The 18,700-nt window shown below is 39.7% G+C and overlaps 2 protein-coding genes across 2 annotated transcripts; one reads left to right on the forward strand and one right to left on the reverse strand.

The window, feature by feature from the left end:
• Positions 1-1,811: 1,811 nt before the first annotated feature.
• Positions 1,812-2,319, forward strand: LOC121811629 (loricrin). The gene has a single exon (XM_042212510.1). It carries the CDS (start codon positions 1,960-1,962, stop codon positions 2,200-2,202), a length of 243 nt encoding a protein of 80 aa, XP_042068444.1. The 5' UTR covers positions 1,812-1,959; the 3' UTR covers positions 2,203-2,319.
• Positions 2,320-9,516: 7,197 nt separating this feature from the next.
• On the reverse strand, positions 9,517-9,846 carry LOC121810613. The gene has a single exon (XM_042211373.1). The coding sequence runs from the start codon at positions 9,844-9,846 to the stop codon at positions 9,517-9,519; it is 330 nt and encodes a 109-aa protein (XP_042067307.1).
• Positions 9,847-18,700: the final 8,854 nt, after the last annotated feature.

Consider the following 18,700-nt stretch of genomic DNA (forward strand, 5'->3'; position numbering starts at 1 on the left):
AGATGTATCTGGATATGAAGAAGCAATTCTGGTGGGATGGCATGAAGAGGAGCATAGCATCGTTTGTAGAAAGAGGCCTGGCATGCCAGCAAGTGAAGGCTCTACTTCAACGACCCTATGGGAAGTTACACCCCCTGGAAATTCCAGAATGGAAATGGGAACACATCGCGATGGATTTCGTGACAGGACTACCAAAGTCCCTACGAGGGAATAATGCCATTTGGGTGATTATAGATCGTCTCACCAAAAGTGCTCACTTTATACCAATCCGTATCACTTATGGATCGGACAAGTTAGCCCAGATCTATGTACAGGAGATCATACGCTTACTTGGAGTATCGGTAACGATCACTTCAGACTGTGATTCAAAGTTTACTTCTAAATTTTGGATAAGTCTGCAGCGAGAGCTAGGCACTCGGTTGAACTTCAGTACTGATGTGGTAATGAGGTGGCACATAATTCGGGGAATAGAATTAGAGATGAGGATATTGATGGAGATGGTAGTGGTTTATCAACGTCTAAGATATGAAAAGGAAAAACAAAGAGAGTGATAATGATGTGGCACATAATTCGGGGAATAGAATTAGAGATGAGGATATTGATGGAGATGGTAGTGGTTTATCAACGTCTAAGAAATGGAAAGGAAAAACAAAGAGAGTGATAAAGATGTGACACATAATTCAGGGAATAGAATTAGAGATGAGGATATTGATGGAGATGGTAGTGGTTTATCAACGTCTAAGATAAGGAAAGGAAAAACAAAGAGAGTGATAATGATGTAAAACATAATTCGGGGAATAGAATTAGAGATGAGGATATTGATGGAGATGGTAGTGGTTTATCAACGTCTAAGGCATGAAAAGGAAAAAAAAGGGAGTAATAATGATGTGACACATAATTCGGGGAATATAATTAGAGATGAGGATATTGGTGGAGATGGTAGTGGTTTATCAACGTCTAAGATATGAAAAGGAAAAACAAAGAGAGTGATAATGATGTGGCACATAATTCGGGGAATAGAATTAAAGATATGAAAAAGGAGAAACAAAGAGAGTGATAATGATGTGGCACATGATGATGGGAATGATTCTTAATTTCAATTTTCAAATTTTATATTTATTTTCGGCTGAATCAAATAAAAAATTTTAATCCCTCTGTCTACCATTTATAGTACCATTTTCGATATGAGTTTTAAAAAAATTATTTAATTTTATAAAGTAAAATAAAAAAGTTAATGGAATATAGACTCCACTTTTAAATTGATGTTATGATTAAATGCAAGTGTGTTAAGTAAATGGTAGGGTCTATTTATTTCTCACTCTTGCTTTTCTCTCTTACTTTATTATCTCTAATTTATTCACTTTCTACTCTATTCTTTCTATTTTTTCCTCTCTTACTTCTTTATCTATTTACTTAAATCACTAAACGTTCAATTCTTAAACTCTATGCCAAAAAGTTCCGCCTCAACTATAAAGAAACGAATGGAGTAATAAATACAAATGGGACTCATATACCACTATCTTTTTTCCACTCACTTTTCTTAACATTTCTTAAACCCGTGTCGGAAAGAAATGAGACTCATATTCGCGGATGGAGGGAGTAATATTTAAATGCCTTCTCGTTTATCTGATTTAGAAACTATCAATATTCCAAGCTTTGATTGATCGATCAATGATCTCACATAGTCACATGCTAGACATAAAAAATCCAAACCAAATAACCCTACCCTATTATTAAAATGTAAGAAGAGGAACAGATGACTCCATTTAATATATAGATGCATGCGAATTAAAATTAAGTAATTAACAATATTCCAAGAGTCTCAAAATTCAATGACTTTATATTAATCCTTAAGGCTCTCTTGCTCTATATATATGCTTATCGTATCATTTGATTCTTCACTCAAACAAATATAACAGCATATTTCAACTTCTACTTCTATACAATCATCATAGTAAAATGAGTGGAAAAGGCAGTGGCGGCGGTGGAAAAGGAGGAGGTGGTGGTGGGAAAGGAGGAGGCAACAGTGGCGGAGGAGGAAAAGGTGGTGGCTCAGCTGCAAAAGGAGGTGGCGGCAATGGTTCTTCGGGAACCATGAAGGCGCCGGGAGGAGGTGGAGCATCCATCTCAAGAGCTGGATTTGAGAGCAACCCTCAAGGCTACTTTGCTGGCCTTCATGCTGCTGAAAAATCATCTAAATAAATTATATATGGAGTATCAAATATTTATCTATAGAGTTTGAAGCACATCTTATATAGTATCGTATATGTATCATGTGCCAACTCTTTTATCAATGAATTAAACTTGAATTATATTTAATTGCGTTTATTGGTCGATTTATTTTTTGAAATTTCTTACTGACTAACCACTTATATACATATTCATCATACCTAGGTAATATGTGGAGTATTTAAAATCCGTTCATGAATAAAATAATTTAAAATAAATTCCTGTATTACATACACTTTTGCAATAATTTTTGAAATGCTTACATTGTTAAATTAATTATTGCAGATTCAAGAACATTATTTTTTCCATATATTTTTAAATAATTATCTCTAAATCAAAGTGTAAATCAAGTGTGGTAATTTTTTCAATTTTTCCTGGCGGTGGATATATGAAATAATGAAATTAAGGAGGCTTGTAGTATAATTAGGTTTATGTCATTTAAATCATAATCTTTGGTTGACTTTTAGTAAATCTCCCAACTTATAATATCAGCTAATTAAATTATACTAATTAACTTTTATATATTACTCAATTATCCTATACAATTAAAATTTAGATGAAATTTTTTACTGTATTTAATTTTTTGTTAACTTCTAATTAATTTAGCATTGTCCTACATCATCATGGTCTATTTCTAGATGATTATTATGTAATTGGTGAAAATATAATGACAAAAAGTATAAAAGTCACAAAAAAATTCATTAAAAATTTAATTTTATGAGACAATTGAGAAATATACAAAATTTATGATTTAATTGGCTAAAATGTCAACACATTGTCAACACAATACCGTCGACACTGTGTTGATATTTTTTGTTGATGTTGTTTTGTCTTTTGTTGATATTTTCTTACGGTCCAGATCATAATTTGCAGTTTCTACAATATATAGAGTTTGCATTTGATTAGTATAGTATAACTTAATTGTTTAATTATAGTATGACTTAATTATTTAATTTATTTTATTTATATAATTTGGTGAGAGAGAGAGTGTGTTAGACTTGAATCCTTGAACTTGTTCCTTTTAAATTAAAGAATGCACCATTTAAATATTCCTTTGAGAACATTAATTTATTTCTATTCAACTAATTACACTAAGGATTAACTTTGAATATCCTTAAAGACCTTTTCAGTAAGTTACTTGATTTATATTGGGATGAAAGTGTAGTCACATTATTATTATGAGTGAAATGTCTCATTAATCTCTAACGTTTTAGGTAGTGACACCTCATACTTCTAATAAAAATAAATAGTGCCAAAGTCTCCTAACGTTTAATATAATCACGAATAATGTTTTACAGACTAAAAGACCCTCAGGCCCTATAAGGGCGTTTTTGTCACGCCATTATGTTGCTGACATATGATTTTTGCTACATTTCTGTCGGCAACTTGTTATGTAATTTTCTAATAAGTTTTGGTACTTCATACGTAATTAAAACTTTATCATTATTTACACTTTCTAATTTTTTTATAATATACATATTTATCATTAGTTGCATTAATTGATATGAAATAATAAAATGAGACCATTTCTTCCTCTTAAAACTCATTTTCTAGTATTTTTCCGTGTTTATATTTCCCCTAACTTTTCTTTATTTTTTACCTTGGTTTACGGGTCAATTTTATTTATTATGAAAATATCCTAATTTTACGGTTTTAGTTTGTAAATTTATATTCTCTTAATTTCAAATATCCCATTTTTAAAATATTACTCATATTTCAATTTTATCATGAATGACAAGAAACTATTCAAATTTATATTTAAAGATTGAATGTTCATATGATGTTAAGAATTTTAGTTTGAACTAAATAAAAATTCTCAATAAAATATCAATTATAAGAATCGTCTTAAAGTTAAGCTTAGAGTAACAAATTTGTTCGATAATATATATTGAAATAATATTTTAAATATCAGTGTTTTCAAGAAATAATTACTATATCATTTAATTAAATGTGAAATACTCCCTCCGTCCCTAAAATTGTCCCATTTTTCTAATTCCGTCCATCCCACAAAATTTGTCCCATTTCAGTTTTTACCATTTTTTGTAGTGGACCTCATATTCCACTAACTCATTCCTACTCATATTTTATTATAAAACTAATATATAAATGTAAGACCCACATTCCATTAACTTTTTCAACTCACTTTTCGTTACATTTCTTAAAACCCCGTGCCGGGTCAAAGTGGGACAATATTTGGGGGACGGAGGGAGTATATTTTATTCTGTGTATTATTGATTCAGATATTATTGCATAAATAACTTCACTTTTTCATATTTGTCGTTGTTTCTCAATCAATTTCCTACATGATATAACTAGTACTCCCTCCATCACGGGTTTTAAGATATGTTAAGAAAAGTAAGTGGAAAAAATTAGTGGTATATAGGTCTCAATTGTACAGATTAGTTTTAAATGAAATGTGAGTGGAATGAGTTTTTGGATAGTGGGGTCTATTACCATTTAAAGTAAAAATGAACCGAGACTCCTTTTCGCGGAAGGACTGAAATAGAAAAACGGGACTCATATTCACCGGCAGAGGGAGTATGTTGTTACCATTAACTTGAAATAGAGGGATATGAGAAGTTTTTTTATGCAAATAATGACAAAACTTTAATCACGTATGAAGTACAGGAACTTATTAAGAAATCACATAAGAATTGCTGACAGAAATGTGACAGAATTCATATGTCAACGAATTTAGCGATTGCCGAAATTGCCCTTCAAACCATTTGGGCATTTTCATCCGAAAAGTGGCTAAAAGCACTGCATTCGTGATTATATTAAACGTTAGGGTCCTATGGCGCTATATTGTTTTGTTAGGGGTCAATGGTGTCACAACCCTAAATGTTAGGAACTAATGAGGCAGTTCAGTCTATTATTATTTATGTCCCTCCTCGTTTATCTTCATTTTTCTCGGACAAATTTATGGATAACAACCTTTGATCCACACTTGATTTCGAAACTATGAATATTCCAATCCTTGATCCATATAATTGAATCTCTCGATTTAATTAATGTTCAAGGACTTTCTATGAGATAAGGTAAAAGAATAAAATGATCATGCATTTAGGATGCATTCACGATAAGTTACTTGGCTTCTTAAGCCTAATTAAGTATAATTTATTTTTTCTAAAGGGGTGTCTTCGCACGTCGTTTAAGACCAAATCAAGAAACTTTTCGACTAAGGAAATAGCTTTTGAGGTGGCATTCTTTTCAAAACTTGATTTTAGTATGAATATGTGAATCTTTACTAAACATGATTGTCATGCCATGTTTTGCTTTTACGATTACCTATCTGTTTGGCTATTTCAATCATGTTAAATCGAATTCAGGCTCCAGTAGGGCCGCAAGCCCTACTCGGACTAGTGTACACATATGGGGATAGTGAGCTAACCTTCGAGTTGGTCGGTCCAGTGACCGCCGTGGAATGTGGCCACATTCCCGGTTCACATACGTTCAGATATGGTATCTATGTTTATGTGATTACGCAATCAATTTTATGAAATAAAAAGAAATTTTAGTGACTCGGGCCTTTTAAATAAAACCCCGTGTTCACTCAACTATGGCTGACAAATTTAAATGAAACTTATATTTTGGCACTATGTCCACTGAGTATATTAAAGTACTCAGCCCTGCATGTTTCTTTTCTAACGTGCAGGTTGAGCGTGAACGAGGAGGCAAAGGTGTTGAGCAACGGAAATTAATGGGAAATTTTAGGATGTCCAAAGAAGTGTGTCTTCACACATACTTCTTCGTCTTGGTCTCTTCTGCTGTGGTGGACGGAATCTCGACAGCGGTTTTCCTTGGATTCAAGTTATATGGAAGAGATAACTGAACCGAATGGATCAGTTAGCAAATGTCGTTGCCACTTGATCAATTTGATCTCGCTATCGCACGCCACCAATGTAATTTATAAACTCCCAATTTTGCACTACTTTAAGAGTAAAGTGGCAAGTTCGGGGTCGATCCCAGAAGCTAGTGTATCAAGTGTGTGCGTAGTGAATAGGGGGTCGATCCCACAGAGAAGCTAGTGTATCAAATGTCATTGCCTCACATGTCCTTCTTCTGGAAGCCAGTGGTCCTCTCCTTGACTGCTTGATTACTCCTCTTGATCAACTCCCCCGCTTTCTGGCCTTTTTCGCCTATTGTACAGGCTTGATCCGTTTGGCCTTGTTGCCTTGGTCAAGCGGCATTTCTGCACATTTAGCACTTGCTTCGCGCGATAAAACCGATCAAGTAGCGTACATTTTACCCATAAACCGATGCATGAAATGAGCCTTATCAAACTGCTCACACTTAAAACATACTTGTCCTCAAGTATAAAGAAAAAGAAAAGAAAAAGATAAGGCAAATTTCAGGCATGGTTTACTCATTTCAAGAAAGTAAAAGAAAACGAAAAAGAAAACAAGACTAGAAATAAAAACACATATTCACATAGATGCATTAGATCGAATAAATTTCTAACAGTCATACCCGAGGTCGAGGTCAAGACATTTGCCAGCAGCTTATGTTTCTTCCTTTTCGCTTTTACTTGATCAAGGTGTCAGTTCGTCAAGATTGCTCAATTTAAAATCCTCTGTTGGATTCACTCAGTCACTCATTTCACACCAGAGATGTTAGAACTGTTCACTCGGTATTGCCACAAATTTAATACCTCGAATCGGATTGCACAAGATAGTTCCTTAAGGTCTTTGTTTCGGGTGTAATGGGGCTTAAGGGTAGTGGTGTATCAAGGTAGGGTCCTAGGGGTTCTAAGTTTAAAAATATAAACTGTAAAAAGAAAAAAAACACTTGAGTCAAGAGACCAGAGATTTGAACTTTTTATTTTGCCACTAGATACCTCACTTGGTCAAGTGACGACTTTTAGCCTTATTATTTTGGCTTATTTTTTTTGACTTGATTTCTGACTTGATCAACCTGATTGACTAACTCGCTCAACCCGGCTACTCTTTTATTTTTACTTTCTATCGTACTACCCCTTACTTTGAAATGACTCATCTCTTGACCTCTTTTCCTCACGTGTTTGTAAAAGAAAAGAAAAAGTGTATAGATATAGATTCTGGTTTCAAAAGAACGGGTCAAAGTGTATGGGGTCAACTTGGTTAACTAAGGGGTGTCTTGCTTGACGAGGCGGGGTGGAGCGAAAGAAGAAAAGACTCAAATTGGTTAAGTCCTAATACCTTTAGTCCTTACTACTTGTGCAATTTTCATCTAAATATAAAAAATTCAGCCTCTCGTAAAAAAAATTTCCTTTGTAAAAATAGTAGAAAGTCTTCTACTTTGGCTTATAACTCGCATATAGAGAGGCTTCACAGTAAGTTTAAAAATTGAGCATTTCCATCATACTTGCGTTGTTCAAACTGATCAAGATTTTTTTGCAATCAAGTTTCTAAACATACTGATTTCTTTCTCTAACTCTTCCCAAAGTAATCAATTCTTCCACTTATCCAATTTCATGCATATTGCCTATTTATTCCTAACTGATATTTTGTGTTTTCAAAATTTGGACATGTATGATTTTTATTTTCTGGGACTAACCCTCCCCCCTCCCACTGCATATGAACTCGTCCTCGAGGGACTGAATGCAGTGGGAAAATGGTTAGGTACAGGTAACGGCACAACAGAAAAATAAGGAGAATTTCTCACACTTAGACCAGACACTAGGCTAAGTGTGAAATAGTGCCAACAGTCAAACATGCCAATCAAAACAGAAAAATAACAAACAAAACACATAGGCAAAAACGGACAACCACCTCCACAAACTTCTCACACTTAGTCCATTGCACAGGACTAAGTGTGAGAACGGAATAGAAAACAACAATTACACAAATAAACTGAGTTAAGGGTGATACTACTGCCTTTGAGATGTTTGAACAGGGGATGTTGCAGGCCTTCCTTATTGCCTCCATTTCGCAGGCTGTCAGAGCTCCTACTTCTTGGTATCTTTTCTCCTATCTCCTTCGCGTGGAGGGGCATGCTGGGCAGCGTTAGTAAACCAAACACATTGACTGGTAGGGTGGCTCCTCTTGGGGGGAGGAAGGACACTCTCTTCCCCCTTCCTCTTGCTTTCTTCCTTTGCTCTCACCCGGTTGTCCTTCACAGCCTTGCTTGCATCTACGGCTGCACCGGCCCCTTGAGTCGCTTGTCTCTTTTCATCCACCTGTCATCTCAAAACTGCAGCGTCCTCCAGCAGTTGCTCTATTGTCCGGCGGCGCGTCCTTCCCGGGACAGAGTCATCCTCCAGAGTCGAAAAGAGGTTCCATTCTGTCTCCCTTCGTCATAGTAGGAGATCACTGGGGAGAGGCAGAAAATCCTCACCACTAGGTGGTGACAGGGTGTTTTGAGTGGGCGTACCCTCTGCTGGTCGTGGCGAAGCAGGGTCCTTAGACCGAGAAATTCCTAGGCGAGCTTTAAGGGAGGTGTAAACCTCCGCGGGGTCAGTGCCGGTGGGAAAACTTCTAAGTATGGAGTCGAGACGCGTTATGCAAGCCGGGTCCACATATTGGAGTGGACCGATGAATCTGGGAGGCGATGATGGAATTCTGGTGGTTGGTGGTAAGGATCTCCAGTTACCACTGCTGATACTGACTTCTGAAGAAGAAGAAGAAGAAGAAGAAGAAGAAGAAGAAGAAGAAGAAGAAGAAGAAGAAGAAGAAGAAGAAGAATTGAGTTGAGTGCTCTGCATTTATTCTATTGATGATAGTAAGGGATTCCCCCTTTTATACCGAGATCCCGACTGTTGAGATCCCTGGGGCTGTTCATATCCTTGCGACTCTTCGCATATAGGCGCGCCTTTTCAGAGTGTCAGCTGGCTTAGCTTCTCCGATACGCCTCCTGTCTTTCTTCAGGACGTCTTTTTATTATGACAGTTGGCGTCGTCTGACACCTCTTCAACGGCTGCACACGTCCTATCATCACCTGCCCTGATCAATGAAAGTATTGCACCACCAATTAAATTCGAATTGCACTGATCAAGTGGACAATTAATTCCAGATGAAAACTCAAATAGTTTCACTTGATCAGTTTCTTTACTTTCTTCCGACTTTTAATTTATAGGAATTAAAAACTAACACACGAAAAACTATTTACACTAACTACAAAAGATTTGACCGAGTTCCCCTAGGATGTAACTTGATCAGTTCAATATACTAAGAATTTGTTGCTTGATCAAGCAGACTACCCATGAGTACCCGATCACTCCTTTTACTTCTCTCCACTGGCGAGAGATAGGCATGAGTATGGGAATGTCGTCCACCTCAAATGCCTTCGCTCCTTCTCTGTACGGCTTCATCACCCGTGACCATTCACCATAAAGGTAGGCGAGCCTGGATCGCTCCCCTGGAGTTCGACTGCTCCATTCGCTCTGATGGCGACAATGGTATAAGGACCAATCCATCTTGACCTTAGTTTCTCCCTGGCATTAGTTTTGAGTCTGGATTGGAAGAGAAGCACTCTCTGGCCCACCTTGAGTTCTCTTCTTGCGAAGGTTCTTGTCATGCCACATCTTCGTCTTTTCCTTGTACCACATGCAGAATCATAGGCATCAAGGCGGAGTTTCTTCGAGCTCTTGTAGTTGCATTCTCCTCTCTGTGGGCACCAGCCTTGGGCATCCAAATTCATTCTTTAGATAGCCCAAAAAGCTTGATGCTCGCTCCCCAGGGCAAATGGCACATTTTCACAAATAACAGCCGGTATAGGGCACATTCGATAGGCGTTTTGAAGGCGGTCATAGTATGCCCAGAGCGCGTCCCCTGATGAAGCTCCATTCTTCCTCGTGGGATTGACCGTTTTCTCCTCTAATTTGCCTTGTTTCCCTGTTTGACACTACGGCTTGGCCTTGGACTGTAGGGTGGTAAGGTTGGGATAAGCGTTGGTGGACTCCATATTTTCTCATCGATGGTTCTGTTGACAAAGTGAGTTCCTTCCACCAATTAAATTCGAATTGCACTGATCAAGTGACAATTAATTCCAGATGAAACTCAAATAGTTTCACTTGATCAGTTTTTTTTACTTTTCTTCCGACTTTTAATTTATAGGAATTAAAAACTAACACACGAAAAACTATTTACACTAACTAAAAAGGATTTGAGACCGAGTTCCCCTAAGATGTCACTTGATCAGTTCAATATACTAAGAATTTGTTGCTTGATCAAGCAGACTACCCATGAGTACCCGATCACTCCTTTTACCTTCTCACTAGCGAGAGATAGGCATGAGTAGTGGAATGTCGTCCACCTCAAATGCCTTCGCTCCTTCTCTGTACGGCTTCACCCTGTGACCATTCACCATAAAGGTAGGCGAGCCTGGATCGCTCCCCTGGAGTTCGACTGCTCCATTCGCTCTGATGGCGACAATGGTATAAGGACCAATCCATCTTGACCTTAGTTTCCCTGGCATTAGTTTGAGTCTGGATTGGAAGAGAAGCACTCTCTGGCCCACCTTGAGTTCCTTCTTGCGAAGGTTCTTGTCATGCCACATCTTCGTCTTTTCCTTGTACCACATGGCAGAATCATAGGCATCAAGGCGGAGTTCTTCGAGCTCTTGTAGTTGCATTCTCCTCTCTGTGGCACCAGCCTTGGCATCCAAATTCATTTCTTTAATAGCCCAAAAAGCTTGATGCTCGACCCCCACGGGCAAATGGCACATTTTCCCAAATACCAGCCGGTATGGGCACATTCCGATAGGCGTTTTTGAAGGCGGTCCTGTATGCCCAGAGCGCGTCCTCCAGATGACGGCTCCAGTCTTTCCTCGTGGGATTGACCGTTTTCTCTAGAATTGCCTTGATTTCCCTGTTTGACACTACGGCTTGGCCATTGGACTGAGGGTGGTAAGGTGTGGATAAGCGGTGGTGGACTCCATATTTTCTCATCAGGGCTTCGATGGTTCTGTTGACAAAGTGAGTTCCTTGGTCCGAGATGATAGCCCATGGCACCCCATAGCGGGTAAAGATGTTCGTCTTCAAGAACTTCGCCACTTCTCTGGACTCACATGTCTTAGTTGCCTTTGCCTCGATCCACTTAGACACATAGTCCACCTCCACTAAGATGTAGAGATTTCTTTCAGAAGATGGGAATGGTCCCATGAAATCCATTCCCCATACATCAAATATTTCACAGACAATAATGGGGACTTGAGGCATCTCATCTCTTGTAGATATTCCTCCGGTAAGCTGGCATCGAGGGCACCTCTTGCAGAATTCATAAGCATCTCTATGGATGGAAGGCCAGTAGAATCCGTTGTCCAGTACTTTTCTTGTTGTTTTCTTTGGTCCAAAGTGACCACCACAAACCAATGAGTGGCAGTGGACCAGCACGTCTTCTTGCTCCCAGTCTGGTAAACACCGTCGAATTACTTGATCTGCCCCCATTTTCCATAGGTAAGGATCATCCCAATAGAAGTATCAGGAATCTCTTTTAAGCTTTAGCTTCTATGCCCTCGTAACTTTATCACTTCCAGGCAGCTCGTATGTCACTAAGTAGTTGGCCATGTCTGCAAACCATGGTTCTTTCCACGTGTGTTGTCCCTTGCTTCCTTGCTCGGCTTGATCAACCTCTTCCACATGGTTGACCCACTGATGGTCAGAAATTGACTTGATCAGGTGGAGATGCTCTTCAGGGAAAGCGTCTGGGATAGCTTCACCGTTATCTTCTTGCAGAATTCGGCTCAAGTGTTCCGCCACTCTGTTCTCACATCCTTTCTTATCCACTGCTTCCCAATCAAACTCCTGTAGAAGGAGTACCCATCTGATCAATCGCGGCTTGGATTCCTTTTTCACCAAAAGGTATTTGATGGCCGTATGATCTGTATACACTATCACTTTGGACCCCAACAGGTACGGCCTGAACTTCTCAAATGCAAAGACCACCGATAGCATCTCCTTTTCGGTCACGTCATAATTCTTTTGTGCTTGATTTAGAGTTTTGGAAGCATACAAAATGACGTAACTTTTTCCCTCAATCTTTTGACCCAATACTGCCCCTACAACATAGTCACTGGTATCGCACATCACCTCAAAGGGGTGATTCCAGTCGGGGGCACGTATTATTGGAGAGCTTATTAATCGGTCCTTCAGAAATTGGAACGTGGCCTTTCAGGCATCAGAGAACTCAAACTCCACATCGTTCTGGAGAAGCCTCGTTAGAGGCTGGGCTATCTTTGCAAAATCCTTGATAAATCTCCTATAAAAACCCGGCGTGGCCTAAAAAGGCTTTGATGTCCTTCTGATTGGTGGGGTACGGGAGTTTTGCAATGACCTCTACCTTTGCTTGGTCGACCTCTATTCCCCTGCTTGACACTACATGGCCCAGGACTATTGCTTCAGTAACCAAAAATGGCATTTTTCAAAATTCAGAACCAAGTCCAATACCTTGTTCAGGCTATGCAGCCCTTGATCGAAATCGTCCCCATAGACAGTAAAGTCGTCCATGAAAATCTCAATGCAGTCTTCCAACAGGTTAAGAAAATGCTCATCATACATCTCTGGAAAGTGTCCGGGGCATTACAGAGGCCAAACAGCATCCTCCTGTAAGCGTAAGTGCCAAAGGGGCAGGTGAATGTTGTCTTCTCTTGGTCATCTGGGTTCACGGCGATCTGGAAGTAGCCGCTATAACCATCCAGGAAACTGAAATACTGCTTCCCTGCTAATTTTTCCAACATTTGATCAATGAACGGCAGAGGGAAGTGATCCTTCTTCGTAGCTTGGTTCAACTTCCTGTAATCTATGCACATTCTCCACCAAGTAACTGGTCTTGTCGGGATCAATTCGTTTTTCTCGTTCTTCACCACTAGAATCCCTCCTTTCTTGGGCACCATGTGCACTGGACTAACCCAGTTACTGTCGGGAATGGAGTAGATAATCCCGATTGACACCAACTTAACAATTTCCTTGAGCATCTCTTCTCTCATGTTGGGGTTGAGTTTCCGTTGTTGATCTTGGTGTGGTTTGGCTCCTTCTTCCAGTCAGATGTGGTGCATACACAAGTCTGGGCTTATGCCCACCAGGTCTGTCAATTTCCAGCCGATAGCCTTCTGATTCTTCCTGCCCCTAGGTCAACTGGCTGTTAATGATAACGGGCATTATTTCTTCCCTCCCCCAAGTAGGCGTACTTAAGATGTGCTGGAAGGGGCTTCAATTCTTTCGCGGGCCTTGGCTCTTCAGTAGGCAAAGGATTTTCTGCCGCTTCTCTTTCCAGTGCTTGCCTTGATGAAGCCGCTTAGCTACGCTGGATACTTGAGCTGTCCCACTTGACCCAGCTGGTCGTGAGTGCTCACAAAAATCTATTATCACCTTCGCGATGGCTTGGTCATCCATTTCTCCGACCTTCATGGTCTCATACCACTCTTCTACTTCTTTCTCGATCTCTTCATCTACAGCGGAGTCAATGAACTGTCTCTTTAGGAATTCTTCCTCCAAAAATTTCAGAACTAAGGGCTCCATCACATCTACTAAGTATATGTTCTCGTTGTCGGCTGGCCTCTTCATGGCTTCATCGATATTGAACGTGTACTGCTCTCCATTGAAGTCCAAGCTTAACGTCCCATTACGGACATCTATTATGGTGCTCGCCGTAGACAGGAACGGTCGTCCTAGCAAGACTCCACTTGATTCTCTTGTTGCTGGCTCCGTCATCTTGATTACGAAAAATTCGGCTGGGTATAGAAAGTTATTCACCTACACAATCACGTCTTCCAGAATTTCTTCCGGGTGAATACACGATCTGTCGGCTAACTGGATTATGATGTCAGTGTCGATGAGTTTGGCCGCTCCCAACTTCTCATAGATAGCATATGGAAACACATTGATGGATGCCCCGAGATCGCACATCGCATGCTCCACTTGAATATCTCCGGTTGAGATCGGGAGAGTAAACAATCCAGGATCAGTCTTCTTGAAGGGAAGGTCGCTTCTGTGGATCACGGCGGAGACATTCTCTTCTGTAATTAGTCTCCCTTCCTCGTTGACTTTTCCCGCCAAGTAGTCTTTGACGAATTTACTAATCGGGGGGCATTTTAACGCTGTCAAGAGCGGCACCTTCACTTCCACATCCTTGAACATACTCGCCACGTCGATCGTGGCGTCCCTCTTTCTTGTCACCATTCCTCGGTACGGATATGGCTTAACTTTCTCAGCTTCCTCTCTCTGACTTTTCTCTGAGGTTTCACCTCCCACTGCTGCCTTGCCCTTTTCGCTCCCTTTTGCTTGCGCTGCTTCACTAGATTCTCCTTCTTCTTCATGGCTCGGTTCAGACATAGATTCTGGAGATTTCATAGGTGGAGTAGGGCTCTGGTAAACTTTTCCTGATCTCAGGGATACTTCGTTAATGTTCTCTCGACCAGGTGGCTGCACAGTGGCTGGAATCTTTCCTTCATTTCCCCTCAGCTCACCCAGCGACATGGCGACCTGTGATAACTGCTTCGTCAGCATATCTAGTGCAGCCCTCTATTCTCTCTGGGCTTCTTGGATTTCCCGCATTGCATCATTAGGATGGTGCGGTACTATCATATCTCATTGGCCATCGTTAGGGTGTCGGTTGTATTTTTGATTCTGTGGTCCCCCACCGTGGTTGGGCTGCGGGTAGTCAAATTGCCCATAATGCTCTTGCTGGTACTGCGGCTGGGTATGCTGTTGGTTGCTTCTCTGGTGTGGCAGAACATAACTCACCATTTGGTTGTTCGGTTGCCTTCCTAGTTGCTTGACTGGGGGCCTTGCTATCTGTACCCTCAATTTCCCTCATTATGTCTGTTTAACCAGTTTGGCTGCCCTCCACTGGACCATTTCCCTTGAGGTCCACTTGACCAACCTGCCTGTCCTCCCTGCATTCTGATCCCTCCGCTATTTGTCCTCTCCTGGTTTCGGGCTGGCCACCATAGAGGGTTGCATCTGCTGTGTCGAGGGTTGAGGTGGTTGGCTCTGACTCTGATCAGTCCACCTGAAGTTAGGATGGTCTCTCCATGGAGGGTCTCTCTGTTTGCCCTGGATCCAGTTGCCATTCGCATTCCAGTGGCCGACGGCATTCACTTGGGCTTGCGGCTCCGCCTCAGGGGGGAAACTCGCAATAGTAATAGTGATGCTCTTCCGGCGGTGGTAGCGGCGCATACTGCTGCTCTTTGGGTGCAGGTGGCGGAGGTGCTCTGGATTTCTCTACTGCCTCAAGCAGCTTTTTCTCCACCTGCTCGAATCGAGCCTCCAATTTTTCATCACTGCGTGCCTCTGCTGCGTGTACTGCACCTCTTCGGTACTGGCCACAGGACGTCTCATACGAGCACTTGGCCTCAATGAGCCTCTCCAGGATGTTCTTGGCTTGGCTGAATGGGGTCTTTGAGAAATCCCCCTGAGCTGCTAGGTTGAGATCATTCTTGCTATCGACTATCAGTCCACCGTAGAAGATCGAGTTGATCTCCCACTCCCCCAGCTTGTGGTTGGGGCATGCTTGAAGCAGCCAATGTAATTTATATAACTCCCAATTTTGCACTACTTTAACAGTAAAGCGGCAAGTTCGGGGTCGATCCCACAGAGAAGCGAGTGTATCGAGTCTGTGCGTAGTGAATAGGGTTCGGCTGCTGCCACGCTTTAATTTTGGGAGTTCTTAACTACTGAGTTTACGCTAGGCACAATTTAAATATCTACTGGATCAAGTCACTGATCACTACTGGATCAAGTAAACGACAGGCTGAAAATTAGAACTCAACTAACTAAGCATGCTACTGAAAACATGAAACACCTTGCCACTCAACATGATTAAACACTTGGTCAAATATTAAAAAGCTAAACTGAACTTGAAAACAGTAAACACGAGAACAAAACAACTCAATTTTATACTAAAAGCTCAGAACAGTACAGCGGGCATGCGGAATTTAACTAAGCTAACACTTCGAAGAATAAAGCAAGTAAAACCGAGAGGTCCTCGGCGGGAAACTTGAGATAGCGCCGACAAATATCGAGAGTTCTGTAGTGCTCCCTTCGGTCGCCCTTTCTAACTAAACATTTCTCGATCTAAGCTATCTCTGGAACTGACTAAACTAAGAAGATAAAAGCTGAAGACAGAAGAAAATGGTCGAAGCTCTTTTTCATTATGGTGGCACTGTTAGGATTGGTATACTGAAAAGCATATTTCGAGCATGTTGCACGGATAGAATTGCTTGTATACAATAAACTCCACAATCCACTTTTAACCCAAGGCGAGAAGAATTAATTTTATCGCATTGGTGTTTGCTTATGCATTTATAAGATGTTTCTCAAACAATTAAATGTATAAGAAGCAAATAAGTCTAATTCTTCTGCATAGTAGACTGGTCGTGAACGACGTTCACAGAAGGTGACGCAGTCGGTCCTTTGTAGAAGAGAAATAGAATTTCACAACCTAGATACGCTTTGGCTACCTATCGTGAAAGGTTGCAGTCTCAGTCCGCATGTTTCCTTACCTTAGGAAATAAACGACACTGGTGTGTAATAGCACTGAAGGATCTAACAGTTGAGATAAGTCTTTCTTGTTATTTACTGAAAGACGAGGTCTCGGTGATTGTTATTTCTTAATCATTGTTGACATAACATTGAGCATACGATACTGATTATGCACTACTTTGATTTATCAAATGGTGCGGATTTTTCGCAATCTAAGAATCCTGATATCTTGGGTAGTGGTGATTAATGTCTAGAGGTGCTAGTATTGTTATTGCAATGAATCGTGTGCTGGGTGAGTCCAGTTTGATAATATCCTCAAGAGGTGTTCGAAAAAGGTTTTATTATAAATAAAGATTTTGAACTAGACAACTCTTGGAAAAAGATATTAATTAATTAAAGTCAAATAACAGGCTTAAATTAATTAATGGATATTTATATCTTAAACACGGGAAATAATAAATTAAAGAGGTAAAGTCTGGATTACTCGTAATTTGGGATTGGACGGGCAGTCAATATTATTTTACTATAGTGGCTGATAATAATATTCTGTTGGACTTGTATTAAATTGGGGCTCAATTTAATTAATAAAAGTCCAACAGGTTTGGCCCAAGTCCAACCTCCATGGATCCCTAATCTGGTCCATAATAACTCTATATAAAAGGAGATTAGAAAGAATATTAAGTGGTTTTTTTACTCATAATTTCGTGCTCCCCTGTGGGAGTAGACGGAAAAATCAGTTCTTCACAGAACTAGAGTTCTGTCTCATTTCTAATCAAGCCCTTTTCGATTCTGACAAGCTTTGCCCACCCAAAGGTCAGATTCTGTGTTCGGGAAACAGATTAGAAGGTTCGTGGTTGAGTACGAAGAACATCACGTGGAGAAGTCACAAGCAATCGATGATTCTTTAGAGAATCAGATCGGTAATTCTAATCCGTAGGAAATTCATGTTTTAGGTTTTAATTCCTTTTACATGATTTATGTGCGTTCTAGTATGCATTTTTGATTGTTTAACATGTAGTTAATTAATCCAAAATCGGTCAAATAGATCTGTATGTATGATTTATTTGTGAATGCATGACTTCCGCTGTGCAAGGGGCTACAAAACCCCAACAATTGGTATCAGAGCCAATTTTTGGCTCTGATTATGTGGATTAATTTCCTGTTATGTGAATTGCTTGATCGCATATTTCGTTGGCGTTCGTTGTTGATGTGTTTTTTAATGTGTAAACAAAGTTCGAACTTTAAGATCACGAAATTCATGTTTTAGCGAGGACGCTTGACCAATTCAGTCACGTGAATTAGTTTATATAATTCATTATATTTTTATAATCAGTATACTTAATATTCAATTTGTATTCATTATATACATGTAATGATTACATGGATTTGAATTATTTTATGTTGTTGCCGTAATTTTCGAATTGTGAATCGATATGCTTGAATCGCCGACTTCTAACATAAAATGATTACTGATAAGGCTAATTTCATGCATAGGTCTAGGGCTTTAATTCGTGAAATTTCTGGGTCTAACACGCGTTTTAAGCCAGGTGTGTGAAGATTTTCGCCAGGTCCAACAAAGAAGGGAGACAGTTGCGTGGACCTAGGAAGAAGGTGAAAGAGTGGACATTATGCGGAAAATTGCTCGACGGAGGAAGCCTCGGAGTTGAAGGGTAGAATAGAGATTTCTACGAAGACTCTAGAAGGTTATGTCCGCGTCTATAAAAGTTTATCCATATCTTGTAGATATTGATGGATTTATATCTATTTAGAATATGAAAAATGTTTTGGAGACATAATGTCTAAGACATAATGAGGTTAAAGTAGTCATTTTAGATTTTTTTATATTTTTATTTAAATAAATGTTTTGTACATATACCGTACTACCCTTGTGCATATAAAAACATTAAATTGTTCATTAATATACTTAATTAAGGACATTGCTCTAATTATGCGTATTCAATTATTTTCTTTACATACAACCTTTATATTTATGATTGAAATCTCACATTTTTATTCATTATTTAAAGACACATATTTAAAGTTTTAAAATAGTGTAATTCCATTGATTCTATA

The sequence above is a fragment of the Salvia splendens genome, chromosome 7, assembly GCF_004379255.2.
Source record: "Salvia splendens isolate huo1 chromosome 7, SspV2, whole genome shotgun sequence".
NCBI classification, from domain to species: Eukaryota; Viridiplantae; Streptophyta; class Magnoliopsida; order Lamiales; family Lamiaceae; genus Salvia; species Salvia splendens.

Bases quoted from the DNA above. Each gene is read 5' to 3' on its own strand.
- LOC121811629 (XM_042212510.1), top strand. From the start codon at position 1,960: ATGAGTGGAAAAGGCAGTGGCGGCGGTGGAAAAGGAGGAGGTGGTGGT.
- LOC121810613 (XM_042211373.1), bottom strand. From the start codon at position 9,846: ATGAATTTGGATGCCCAAGGCTGGTGCCCACAGAGAGGAGAATGCAAC.